Below are 13,668 nucleotides of genomic sequence, written 5' to 3'. Positions count from 1 at the left end.
TAAAACAGTTTTATTTAGGATTTTTGCATTTGGAGACTATTTTGAGAGAAATACATTATCTAATGTGCACAGTAAAAATTTTTTTTTCCAGTTTGTTGTTCCAGAAACGAGACAAAGCAGACAAAACAGCTTTTTGTAGACAAACAAGTATGCAGAGAGTGAAAGCATGCAAGTACAAATATATAAAAGAGACACATATCATTAGATTGCTTATGGTGTTAATTCTCTAACATGTAATCTTAGCATATTAAAAGGCCTTTTTGTGTTTTTAGAACCATGAAAATGAATGGGAATATCACCTGTCAGTTCGTTCTGAAGATTGCATATGTCAGAGCCAAAGCCTGAGTCTTTTTACTCTCACCACTAATTGGGATATTTACTATTTGAGAATACTCTGAAATGAGGAAGTTTATCAATTAATATGCCACTTAAGCAGAGTATTAGCATTTCTTTAATGTACTAGCTATTATATTAGCTATAAAAGCCAGCTTTTTTTCATTCATGCCCAGTGTTAAAAACATTTTCATGCAGACTTTGTGTTCTTTGGATCGTTTAAATCATGACTTATGGATTTTTAAATTTTTATATTCTAGTAATTATGTGTTTTGGTCTGGCTGCATAGAGTTGTCAGTTTGCTCAAAATTGTTTGAATCGTTAAAACAGTAATTGTGAGCATCGACCAGTTCTTAAGTTAAAAAACAGCTTTGGCCCTAAATGAAGCGCTAAGGAAACCTGAATTCACTGATAAAGCACAGGTAAAATCTGACCATAAAACTTGTAGAAAGGAAAATAGAATATAGCTTAATGCTTATCATGTAAGAAATTGAAACAAATACTTGAATTCAGTGGCTTGCACTATACATATCTTTTCTTAACTGTCTCATGTGTATTTCGAAAATACAGGTGATTACTAGTAACAGTAAATAATTACTGGTTGCTATTTAAATAGATGCCAAAGTTCAAAATAGTTGCATAATTTGAGATAACTCTTATTCTGTGTCAGCGATTCCTAAAGTTATGTACCACTTGATTGTAACTTGGCATCTTTGTGCATTGTAACCATATTACTATACACGAAGCATACCACAGCATTTGAATAAATGAATAAAATGGACGAAGTTAACTAATTAAAAACAGTCATGAGCATAACCAACAAATGGTTGCTTTAATTCTGAAACTATTTTCCATTAAGTGTTTATAACCATACAACCCGTACTTAACCTCTTACCTCCTCCCTTTTATCTGAGTTCTGATTCTTTGCAAGGCCCATCTATCTATTGTATGAATTAAAATACGAGAAAAAGGCTGCTTTTCTACAGATACCTGTATTATTTTTACAGTGCCTATAGTTGATGTTACCTAGAAGAGAGGAGTAAACTCATAGTGCTATTTTTATGTAGTGCTTCAGGTTACTATCAAATTGCCACTTGCTGTTAGTATTCATTCACTAAAGGAATAGTATACAGAATATCTACATTTAATTTAAGTGGAGATGGTTAGAAAAGTCCTAGAACTTGAAGTGCTGCTCATTGAAGACAGCTATGGGGTGGGGACAAAGACAAACTTTATATAGTTCCCGGTTTGCCTCGAGCTGCCCTTGGTTCTCATTTCTCTTTTTATTATTTTGTTATTCTTTATTCTCATTTTTCTGCTACTGTTGGAAAAATGTTTACAGTTTGAAAATTTAATGTAAAATATGTTCCTTTCCTTGGAAGGGAAAAAAAAGTGCTTTATATACTAAAATTAGCAGGCTAAAGCTATCGGTTAACAAACCATACATGTTAAGATATTTTGGCAGTGCTATAATTATCTACTAGAAATTGTTATTTTTAGACCAGTCTTGTATACTAAACATGTCTATTTTCTTAATAGCTGATGATATAAAACCATGTCCACGGTGTGCTGCTTATATAATAAAGATGAATGATGGGAGCTGTAATCACATGACATGTGCTGTCTGTGGTTGTGAGTTTTGTTGGTTGTGTATGAAAGAAATCTCGGATTTACATTATCTAAGGTAAGCTTTAGAAGGGGCTATTTATATCTAAATATAATTTTATATTGTAAGACAAAAGGACTTTTTTTGGAAACAGCATTATCCTTAGTATTCTTAAGCTTGGAATTTATATGATACTTGAAGAGATCTATTTTATTCTAGCTACATAAATTTAATAGGAACCCAATTATTGTGCCAGTCATTTGAGATTAATAACTAGTCAAAAATAGGAAATGGAAATTTCTTCTTTTTTTTTGTTTGGCTTTGTTTTGTTTGTTTGTTTTTTGGCTGTACCACGCAGCTTGTGGAATCTTAGTTCCCCGACCAGGAATTGAACCTGGGCCTGACAGTGAAAGCGCCAAGTCCTAACCACTGGACTGACAGGGAATTCCCGGCTTTGTTTTTTGTTAAGCTAGAAAGTTAGCATTTAATACCCCATGTAATTATGGTAGGTCATAAATATTTCCATTTAATTTTCTCATAAATTTCCTCATTTAGGCCACTGAGTGAGTTTATGATATAATCAGATAATTATGTGCCTAAAACAGGGATAAAATAAGCATATTTTGCATTAATTTACTCTTCCAAAACTAACCTAAGGTTTTGAGGCTAATGGAGGACTAGGGATAAATGTTTAACCTGAATCCCAGTTATCAGTATATCCTTTTAATGTAATTTATGGTGGTGCTTACCTTGATATTTTAGCTTTTAGTAAACTCAGAATTCAAAGAAAGGGGAAAAAAATCCTCATTCCTAAATTCGAGAATTCTTTTATAGTTATTGCTGAATGTATTGTAGTAAATTGTTACTGTGATGTTTTGCAACAGTTACTTTACATTGTAATTTTTTCCTTTAGTCCATCAGGATGTACTTTTTGGGGGAAGAAACCCTGGAGCCGAAAGAAGAAAATATTGTGGCAGCTGGGAACACTTGTTGGTGCTCCTGTAGGAATTGCTTTAATAGCTGGCATTGCTATCCCTGCCATGATTATTGGCATTCCTGTATATGTGGGCCGTAAGGTAAAATGCTTGATTCCTTGTTAATTTATTATCTTATTTTAAATCTTTAGATTTAGGATTGATGGTTTTGCTTTGTGTTTGTTTTTTTTTTTTATTTATTTGTTTTGAAAGACAAAGGTCATTTTTGGTATCTTAAGTGTAAAACGGTTACTGTTTTTTCATAAGGTAATAAATTTTCAGTGTTTGGCAAGCTTATATGTATGCATAAAAAGTAGACTTGCTTTAAAATTATCTGAATCTTCAGTACATTTGCATTATAAACTTTACATATAAAATATTAAAGAATCCACACCTGACATTTTTTCTCATGGGTATGTCCTTGTAAAGTCAGGTCTATAAGGTTAATAGAGAAATAACATATGCCCTCAGGCAAAGAATAATTAGCCAGTTCCTGAATTATTTCCAACTTGAATTCAAAGCTTTTGTTTTCTTCAGATTACTGCTATTAGTAAATACACTATTTTGTAGATTACAACAATTTTGTGAAAGTCTGAACACCCAATACTTGCCACTGGCCTGAGTGATACTTCATTGGCTAAGCAAATAATTCTTTTTTGAAAGATTAAAGGGATAATATACAAAGTGGCTAAGAAGTCTGCTGCTGCCTAAATTAGTAGAATATCAGAATTGAGAAGTAACCTCAGAAATTATCTAATCCCAACCCTGTAGCCAAGCAGAACAAAGTATAGGAATTTTAAAAAGGGGAACTAACATTTGTTGAGTTCTAACTGTGTGGTAGATGTTTTATATACTTTGACTCATTTTAACCTCACAGCAATTTATATGTTAGAATATTGAAGTTTAGGAAAATTTATGTAATTTATCTTTAGTTACACAGGAAGAAGCAGAGCTGGGATTTAAACCCAGATGCACAAATTCTTTATATAAGATCCCTGATAAATTTCAAGCTATCCATTTGGGCACTTCAGTGATGGGGAAACCACCAACTCATGAGGCAGCCCATTCTGTTGCCAGGGAGCTGTAAGTGTTAGAAAATTCTTATGTTGAGTCAGAATCCATTTCCCTTTTAATTGTTTCATTTAATTCTAGTTCTGACTTTCAGGACTCAAGACAAGGCTGATTCTCTTTCATACAACAGCCATGTTTTTTTATGTTCAACACATATTACTTTTATAATCAGAAATAACAGTACATACTATTTTTTAAATTAGCTTGAGACTGAGGACAAACATATTTATGGGCCGAATGTTTATTTCAGAAGGTAATTGTTTAAAGTCCCAAACATAATACTGATTATAATAATTTTTCGTAAGTTGTCCAAAGCAAGGTTTTGCCGAAAAGAAAACTATTCAGATACTTAGAAGTAGAAGGGAAAGAAAGACTGTTGTACTGCATACACCTACAAATAATTTATAGAGGAGAGATTATTTACCTCATTGTTCAGTCTTAGGTGCAGTAACGAGTCTCCTTTTTTCAAACCTGTACTCAAATGGTTGCAAGTTGATGAATTAGTTTTCCACTGAAACGGTGTTCTCTGGGTTGTGTAGGGTTATAAACCAGCCCAGGAAAACCTATTAAATTGATAAAGTACCTAAAAGCTGAGCCTTTCTTTACAATAACAAATAGCAAATGTGGCACAAAATAGTAAAACAGAAAAAATTAAGTTGAACCAGAAGTAGTGGGATGATATGATCACTGTAATTGAACATTGGTGCTTGAGGATGTGGAATTATCTGCAAGACTCTTTGTCCTGGCAGCCTGCCTTTGCAAGTCTGCTCCATCAGTTTCTAGCTTTGTCTTTTTTCTGCTTCAGTGCTGAGTTTTGTAGGAATGAGGGTGGTGAGGAACAGGTATTAGCTAGAGTACTGAAGGATAATGAAAGGTACTTTGGGAAGGTCTGCCATCTCTGCCTGTATGGACTATTTAGGAAGTGTAGAGACCCATTCCCTGGAACATATAGTCAGTTCTGGGAAACAGAATTCTGACTAGGAAATAGAAATGTTCCTTGTCCCATGCATGTTTTGCCCACCTCCCCATCCCAGCTTTTTCACTGTTTAATACATCCCATAAGACTCATTGTACTTTACAGCCTTCAAAATAACCACATAATAATGATAGATTACTTCATTATGCCTCATCTGTAATATTGTTTTTAAGTCAAGTATTTTACTTTAGAGGCTACCTGTACCCTTTTGAGGCTGTTTTGAATCTGTCTTGAAACAGGGGGAAATGTACTTTATTAGCTTTAGCCCTTGAAAATCACAAGAACAAAGATACTGAGCTATTTCCTGAAGTTCATATAATAATCTCACAAGTAACTTTCATGGTGATATTAAGTTCTGTTTATTAACAACACCTGTACTCTACAAAGATGCCAAGTAGATCTAACTCCTGTCCTCTGGCAACATTATTTGTTCTTTTTTTCTCTCTGTACCCCTTACTTTGAGCTATAAGTGAGAGCCCAGGGTCCTGAGTCATTTGATAACATTTTTCTTCATAAAAAGGGATCTGAGAAAAAAATTGATTCTATTTAGTGATGTTTGCTTATTAGTACTGCTTTTTAAGGTCAGGTTTTTTTTTTTTTTTTGAGACTGTGTAAACCTCTCCTAGAAGCCAACTAATTAGGGATGCTTATTTAGAATTCTGTGGAATGATACATTTCTTAGAAGTAATCCTGTTGATCTAACATCCAACTCATAACTATGTTGAAAATAATGTTCTTAATTCCTTCTTCTTTGCTCAAAACATGATTTATACTGTTCTTGAATAAGATTATAAGGACTACTTTTGCTCAAGATTGATTAAACAGAGTAAAATCTATTAAATCACTGTCTTATGTAACCAAACTATTAATAAGGAGCAAATCATATATAAGAATATGGTTTAAGAACAATAATATGTTTACCTTGAATTTGGACACTTAACTATGAAATTATAAGGTAAATCACTTTAAACTTCTAACAAATGTAGGTCTATTTCATTTAAATTAAATATGTAATGTGTTTTTTCTTTAACCCATCACCCCCATTTTTCTTTTTAATTCAAGATTCACAATCGATATGAAGGCAAGGATGTTTCAAAGCACAAACGGAATTTGGCCATAGCAGGTGGTGTAACATTGTCTGTAATCGTATCTCCAGTTGTAGCTGCAGTAACTGTAGGTAAGAAATGCTTAAAAATTCTAATTACCTCAAATTTTATAGAATTAAAGTTTTGTGGAAGAATTTTGAAAAACAGAGCATTATATTGTTGAAGATAAGAGAGTTACTTCATTTATTTATTTAGGGGCAGTTTGAGCCTACAGATAGCCTCTCATTCTGTAACTATATTGGTTAAAAGTAATATAAACTCAAGAGCCTAGCCTTAGGGATAGTTGGTAAATTATTAGTGGTTAATATCCCTTCCTCCCCACCAAAACACCGTTTAGAGCCCTGGCACTGAAAAAGAAAAAAGATTTACATCTTTTTTTTAACCTCATATGTGTCACCTGAGGCTAGAAGCTTTGAATCTGCTTGCATCCTTTAATAGTTGGGTAAATCCGCTTTTGGCAAGAGTTGCAGAAACCTAACACTTTTCTCCTGTACACCTTCTCTTGAAAAGACTTTCTGAAATGTGTGTTTCTGTAATTTATTTTTTGGTTTGTAATGAACAATTTAATTCCTCTTTAGGTATTGGTGTTCCTATTATGTTAGCTTATGTCTATGGTGTTGTTCCGATTTCTCTCTGTCGAAGCGGAGGTTGTGGGGTCTCAGCAGGCAATGGAAAAGGAGTCAGGATTGAATTTGATGATGAAAATGATATAAATGTTGGTGGGACAAACACAGCTGTAGGTAAGTCCTTTCAGCAAAGGAAGAAAATGTACGTACTAGTAGTAATAGTGTAAGGCTGTAGGTAACATGCAAGTCAGAATTCCCATTGCTCTCTTACTAGCCCTAATAGTATTCACCCAGAAGTACATCAGAGAAATGAGCTGCTGAGGAAAGGTGAATGGATGAAAGAGGGTGGGATGGTTCTGGGCACCTATAACCTCCGATGGAAATGTAATGTCTTAGAAATTCTAGATTATTTTGTGTAAAATGTTACAAATCAGTAATAAAAGGACAGAAGAGAACTGCAGTTTATAAAAGAAGAAATGCAGATGCCCAATGAGTAGAAAATATCTTTAACCTAATGTTATTCAAAGAAATAGGAATTATAACAAAAACTGGAACATATAAAGGCCCTCATAGACTACCATTAGGAGTACAAGTTAATAAGCTTTTTTAAATGTGCGTGTTCTTTTTAAAGAAATTCCCACAGTTCTCGTTAAAGAAATTGTCTTGGGGAAGTACAGGCATACCTTGGAGATGTTGTAGGTTCGCTTCCAGACCACCGCAATAAAGCAAATATCACAATAAAGCAAGACATGAATTTTGGGGTTTCCCACTGCATATAAAAGTTATGTTTACACTATACTGTATATTAAGTATCTACCTGAATTTAAAAATACTTTATTGCTAAAAAATTTTAATCATGTGAGCCTTCAGCAAGTCATAATCTTTTTGCCAGTGGAGGGTCTTGCCTGGATGTTAGTGGCTGCTGACTGATCAGGGTGGTGGTTACTGAAGGCTGGGGTGGCTGTGGGAATTTCTTAAAATACGACAACAGTGAAGTTTGCTGTATCAATTGGCTCTTCCTTTCACGAATGATTTCACATGCAATGCAGTTTGGTAGCATTTTACCCACAGTAGAACTTCTTTCAGAATTGGAGTCAGTCCTTTCAAATCCTGCCACTGCTTTATCAACTAAGTTTATGTAATATTCTACATCCTTTGTTGTCATTTCAACAGTCTTCATAGCATCTTCAACAGGAGTAGATTCCATCTCAAGAAACCACTTTCTTTGCTTATCCATCAGAAGCAACTACTCATTCATGAAAGTTTTATCATGAGATTGCAGCAATTCAGTCACATCTTCAGGCTGCGCTTCTAGTTCTCTTGCTCTTTCCACCACTTCTGTAGTTACCTTCTCCACTGAAGTCTTGAACTCCTCAGAGTCATCCATGACAGTTGGAATCAGCTTCTTTCCAACTCCTGTTAATGTTGATATTTTGACCACTTCCCATGAAACTGTGAATGTTCTTAATGGCATCTAGGATGGTGAATCCTTTCCAGAAGGTTCTCAATTTACTTTGTCCAGATTCATCAGAGGACTCATTGTCTGTGGCAGCTATAGCCTTACAGAATGTATTTCTTAAATCATAAGACTTGAAATTTGAAACGACTTCTTGATCTGTGGGCTGCAGAATGGGTGTTGTGTTTGCAGGCATCTTGTCCTACATCTCCATCAGAGCTCTTGGGTCACCAGGTGCATTGTCAATGAGCCAGTAATATTTTGAAAGGAATCTTTTCTTTTTCTGAGCAGTAGGTCTCAACAGTGGGCTTAAAATATTCAGTAAGCTATGTTGTAAATAGATGTGCTGTCATCCAGGATTTGTTGTTCCATTTATAGAGCACAGGCAGAGTAGATTTAGCCTAATTCCTAAGGGCCCTAGGATTTTTGGAATGGTAAATGAGCATTGGCTTCAACTTCAGGTCACCAGCTGCATTGGCCCCTAGTAAGAGGGTCATCCTGTCCTTTGAAGCTTCAAAGCCAGGCATTGACTTCTCCTCTCTAGCTATGAGAGTCCTGAACAGCATCTTCTTCCAATATAAGGTGTTTCATCTGTATTAAAAATCTATTATTTAGTGTAGCCACCTTCATTAAGCATCTTAACTAGATCTTCTGGATAACTTGCTGCAGCTTCTACATCAGCACTTGCTGCATCACCTTGCTTTTTTATGTTACGGAGACGGCTTCTCTCCTTAAAGCTCATGAACCAACTCTGCTGGCGTCAGACTTTTCTTCTGCAGTGTCCTCACCTCTCTCAGCCTTTGTAGAATTAAAGACAGTTAGGGCCTTGTTCTGGATTAGGCTTTGGCTTGAGGGAATGTTGTGGCTGTTTTGATCTTCTATCCAAACTACTACAGCTTTCTGCATATCAGCAATAGTCTGTTTTGCTTTCTTATCATTCATGTGTTCACTGGAGTAGGACTTCTAATTTCTTTCAAGACTTTTTCCTTTGTGTTCACAGCTTGGCTAAATGGCACAAAAGGCCTAGCCTTTCAGCCTGCCCTAGCTTTCAATGTACCTTCCTCACTAAGCTTAATCGTTTCTACCTTTTGATTTAAAGTGAGAGATGTGCAATTTTTCTTTTCACTTAAACATTTAAGAGGCCATTGTAGGGTTATTAATTGGCCTAATTTCAATATTGTTGTGTCTTAGGGAATAGGGGGGCCCGAGGAGAAGGGAGAGAGATGGGGGAACAGCCCATTGGTGGAGTGGTCAGAACCCATACACATTTATCAATTAAGTTAGCTGTCATATATGGGTGCGGTTCATGGCACCCCAAAACAATGACAATAGTAACATGAAAGATCACTGATCGCAGATCGCCATAACAAATATAATAATAATGAAAAAGTTTGAAATACTCCAAGAATTACCAAAATGTGACACAGAGACGCAAAGTGAGCAAATGATGTTGGGAAAATGGCGCTGATAGACTTGCTTAAAGCAGGGTTGCCATAAACCTTTCACTTGTTTAAAAAACAAACACAGTATCTTTTTAAAATTAATTAATTAATTAATTTACTTTTGGCTGCGTTGGGTCTTCTTTGCTGCGCGCGGGCTTTGTCTAGTTGCAGCAAGTGGGGGCTACTCTTCGTTGTGGTGCATGGGCTTCTCATTGCGGTGGCTTCTCTTGTTGCAGAGCACGGGCTCTAGGCACGCAGGCTTCAGTAGTTCTGGCGCGCGGGCTTAGTTGCTCCACGGCATGTGGGATCTTCCCAGACCAGGGCTCGAATCCGTGTCCCCTGCATTGGCAGGTGGATTCTTAACTACTGCACCACCAGGGAAGTCCCAACACAGTATCTTTGAAGCGCAATAAACTGAGGTTTGCCTGTAATCAGGCATATGTGCAAAGATAATGTTCTCTTCCTTACCTCCTGTTCTCGCTTGAACTCACTCCAATCAGATTTTGGTCCCTACCATTCCAAAATTTCCTCTCTGCCACTCCACCAAAGCAGAGTCACCAGTCACCTCCATGTTACCAAATATAGTGGTCAATTCTTGATTTTCATCTTACTGTAACAGTACACATGACATGGTAGAGCATGCCCTCCTTCTTAAAACATTTTCTCTACTTGTTTTCTGGATAACCACTTCTCATCTCATCATATCTCCTGGCCACTCCTCAGCTTTCTTTGCTGGTTCATTTTCCTCTCCTAACCTCTAAATTTTGGAGTTTCCCAGGGCTCTCAGTTCTCAGATTTCTCTTCTTTATCTACACGCACTCCCTAAGTAATCTCCTGTTAAATAATATATAGACAAACCACTCTTCAGTTTATGTTTAGGCTAGAACTGTCCTCTAAACTTCAATTCATACATCTAACTCTTCTACCTAAGCTGCACTGGAACGTCTAACAAGAATTCCAAGCTTAAGAGTCTGTAACCAGACTCTTCACTCTAAAACCTGTTGTCCTCTCAGTCATCCTTCCCTTGTTTAGTAGCCTCTTCATTCTGCTGTTGCTGTGCCAAAACCTTTGCTGATGATGACTCTCCCTTCTCCCTTTTTACCCTACGTCTGATCCGTCAGCAAGTTCTGCTGCTTCCTTCAGTATTTAGCCATAATTCCACCATTTCTCACCATCTCTACTGCTATTCCACTAGTCCAAGCTACTCTCTTTTATCCTGGGTTACAGTAATAGCCTCTTAAGTGATCCATCAGCTTTCAGCTTCCACTCACCATTCCACATAATGATATTTCTAAAACATAAGTTAGATCTAACTTGTGTTCAAAATTCTCCCAGTGCTTCTAACTGTACCAGGGGCGGGGGGATGGAATCGACAGTTGCTACCATGGCCCATAAGTCCCCCTCTGGTCTTTCCTGAGCTACATCTCTGAACTCTTCCCTTATACCACCTGTCCTTAATGTTGAGGATGCCAAACATACTTCCACTTATAGGCTTTTAAACTTGCAGTTTACTCTGCCTGGAATACTCTTCCCCCAGATAATTTCATGGCTCACCTCTTCACTTCCTTTGAGTCTCTACAGGTGTTACCTTATCAGAGAGGCCTTCTCTGATCATACTATATAAAACAGTACACAGGCGCTTGCGTGTGCACACACAGACACGCACTCCTCATCACTCTCACTGCCTTTTACTCACTCCCCTTTACTCTGCTTTATTTTTTCTCACAGCATTTATCACCATATAATTTTATTTATTGCGCTCCCCAACTAGAGTGTAAGCTTTTTGAGGGCAGGTTGTTCGTCTCTTTGATCCACTGTGTCCTCAGTACTTAGAAACAGAGTTGGGTTATATAATAGGAACTCAAATATTGGAGCAAATAGTCAACTTTTGGCCCATTCTTATTGTCCTAGAGAATACTAAGCTCTTTAAATAACACCCTTATTGAAAACTGTCACATAATTTTTCTCAAAGTCAGCTAAATTCTTCAACCATCAGGTTCTTTATAGAATTCCTAAATCTTCTTGATTTTCTTGTAAAGTACAGGCATACTTCATTTTATCGCACTTTGCAGCTAATTGCATTTTTTGCAGATTGAAGGCTTGTGGCAACCCTGAGCTGTCAGATGATGGTTAGCATTTTTTTTTAGCAATAAAGTATTTTTTAATCACTGTATATACTTTTTTTTTTAGACATAATGCTATTGCACACTTTAGTATAGTGTAAACATAACTTTTATATGCACTGGGAAACCCAAAAATTCATGTGACCCACTTTATTGTGATATTTGCTTTATTGCCATGGTCTGGAACCAAACCCACAATACATATCTCCAAGGTATGCCTGTAGTAACCATTTAAAACTGAGGGCATCCTTAATCCAACTTTACCCTGTGAGATATTTCCGTTTACTCTTATCCCACAGTTATGTTATGTGTTCCTGACTCCAGACACTTTTTCTATTCCTGTATATGTTTTATACTTTATATGAAAATATGTCCTATCTGAAATCATGACAGACTTTATGGAGAGGGAAATCAATAATCACACTTATTTAATTTCTTTGAAATATTTGCATTTAGACACAACTTCAGTAGCAGAAGCAAGACACAACCCTAGCATAGGGGAGGGAAGTGTTGGTGGTTTGACCGGCAGTTTGAGTGCAAGTGGAAGCCACATGGATCGAATAGGAGCCATCCGGGACAACCTGAGTGAAACGGCCAGCACCATGGCGCTCGCTGGAGCCAGTATCACAGGGAGTCTGTCAGGAAGTGCCATGGTAAACTGTTTTCACAGGTGAGAAAACTGTGCTTTGTTTTGTTTTGGTTTGGTTTTGCCTTAACTACAAATTATTAATTATTATAGATGAGGAGAGTTTTGAACACAAAGCATGATGATGACATATAATCTTACTGTGTCAGGGTTGAAAACAGTAAGGTTTCAAAAATGGAAATTTAGTGGTAAACAGTGAGTAAGGAGATTTGATGAGGTAAAAACCAAGTCTAAGGGATAACATGCCATTTTTTTCACTGCACTTGTCAGATTTTATGTTATGAGTCAGTGCTGGAGCTGCCTCGGTGAATACTGTAAAGGCAGTGATTAAGTTTGGACCTTACCTCTGGAGGTGGCCACAGCTGTTAGGAAATGAGACGCTGGCTGAAGCCTGGGGGAGCAGGTGGAGTCAGGATATCCGGAAATGCAAGAACTGAGGCCGAGAGAGTCTGCCTGGGTCCTTTTATGTATTAATGGTTATTTAATTCTCACGAAGTCTTTTACCCAAAGCCATGTAGATAAGTAGGATAAGTTAAAGCATTTTTATCTTCTTTTGTTTCCTCTTTAATTTACTTTTCTTTACTTCTGTTTACTAGCTATGGGGTTTTTTTTTTAAACGTAGGGGAGAGTACATGAATTAAAAGATAAATCAGGGCTTCCCTGGTGGCACAGTGGTTGAGAGTCCGCCTGCCAATGCAGGGGACACAGGTTCGTGCCCCGGTCCGGGAAGATCCCACGTGCCGCGGAACGGCTGGGCCCATGAGCCATGGCCGCTGAGCCTGCGCGGCTGGAGCCTGTGCTCCGCAACGGGAGAGGCCACAGCAGTGAGAGGCCCGCGTACCGCAAAAAAAAAAAAAAGATAAATCGGTTATGTTTATCTTATGTTTAGGTAGTGTGCTTTTAAACACAAACTCTTAAGTTATAGTGGTGTATATTATGTCTCTTTTTTTTGATAAATTTATTTGTTTTTGGCTGCATTGGGTCTTCGTTGCTGCACAAGGGCTTTCTCTAGTTGCAGTTAGCGGGAGCTACTCTTTGTTGTAGTGCACAGTCTTCTCACCACGGTGGCTTCTCTTATTGCAGAGCACAGGCTCTAGGTGCACGGGCTTCAGTAGTTGTGGCGCGCAGGCTCTAGAGCGCAGGCTCAGTGATTGCGGCGCACAGGCTTAGTTGTTCTGCAGCATGTGGGATCTTTCTGGACCAGGGCTCGAACCCGTACCCCCTGCGTTGGCAGGCAGATTCTTAACCACTGCGCCACCAGGGACGTCCCTATTATGTCTTTTTTAAAGAGTCAGGTGTTAAATTTGGAACTATTTTTAATATATAGATACCCAGGATTTTTTGAGGCACTGATTTGTCATGTAGAATG

General features: G+C 37.3%; 1 protein-coding gene across 13 annotated transcripts in view; it reads left to right on the top strand.

The window, feature by feature from the left end:
* RNF19A (ring finger protein 19A, RBR E3 ubiquitin protein ligase) overlaps positions 1–13,668 on the top strand; it is a 90,495-nt gene that overhangs the window by 41,016 nt on the left and 35,811 nt on the right. For 12 of the 13 annotated variants that reach the window (XR_012327288.1, XR_012327287.1, XR_012327289.1 and 9 more), the window contains 5 exons: positions 1,873–2,017; positions 2,853–3,015; positions 6,023–6,137; positions 6,645–6,806; positions 12,110–12,323. Coding sequence is in view for 10 of the 13 variants with exons in the window: in XM_073794637.1 (XP_073650738.1) it covers positions 1,873–2,017; positions 2,853–3,015; positions 6,023–6,137; positions 6,645–6,806; positions 12,110–12,323 (799 nt within the window). In the remaining 3 variants the exon portion in view is untranslated. The remainder of the gene's footprint in view (positions 1–1,872; positions 2,018–2,852; positions 3,016–6,022; positions 6,138–6,644; positions 6,807–12,109; positions 12,324–13,668) is intronic. The other variant, XM_019925065.3, reaches the window with a different exon arrangement.

The sequence above is a fragment of the Tursiops truncatus genome, chromosome 17 (genome assembly GCF_011762595.2).
Source record: "Tursiops truncatus isolate mTurTru1 chromosome 17, mTurTru1.mat.Y, whole genome shotgun sequence".
In the NCBI taxonomy this organism is placed as follows: Eukaryota; Metazoa; Chordata; class Mammalia; order Artiodactyla; family Delphinidae; genus Tursiops; species Tursiops truncatus.
The sequence above is the reverse complement of the archived record's forward strand: the minus strand, read 5'-3'. Positions and strand labels throughout refer to the sequence as shown.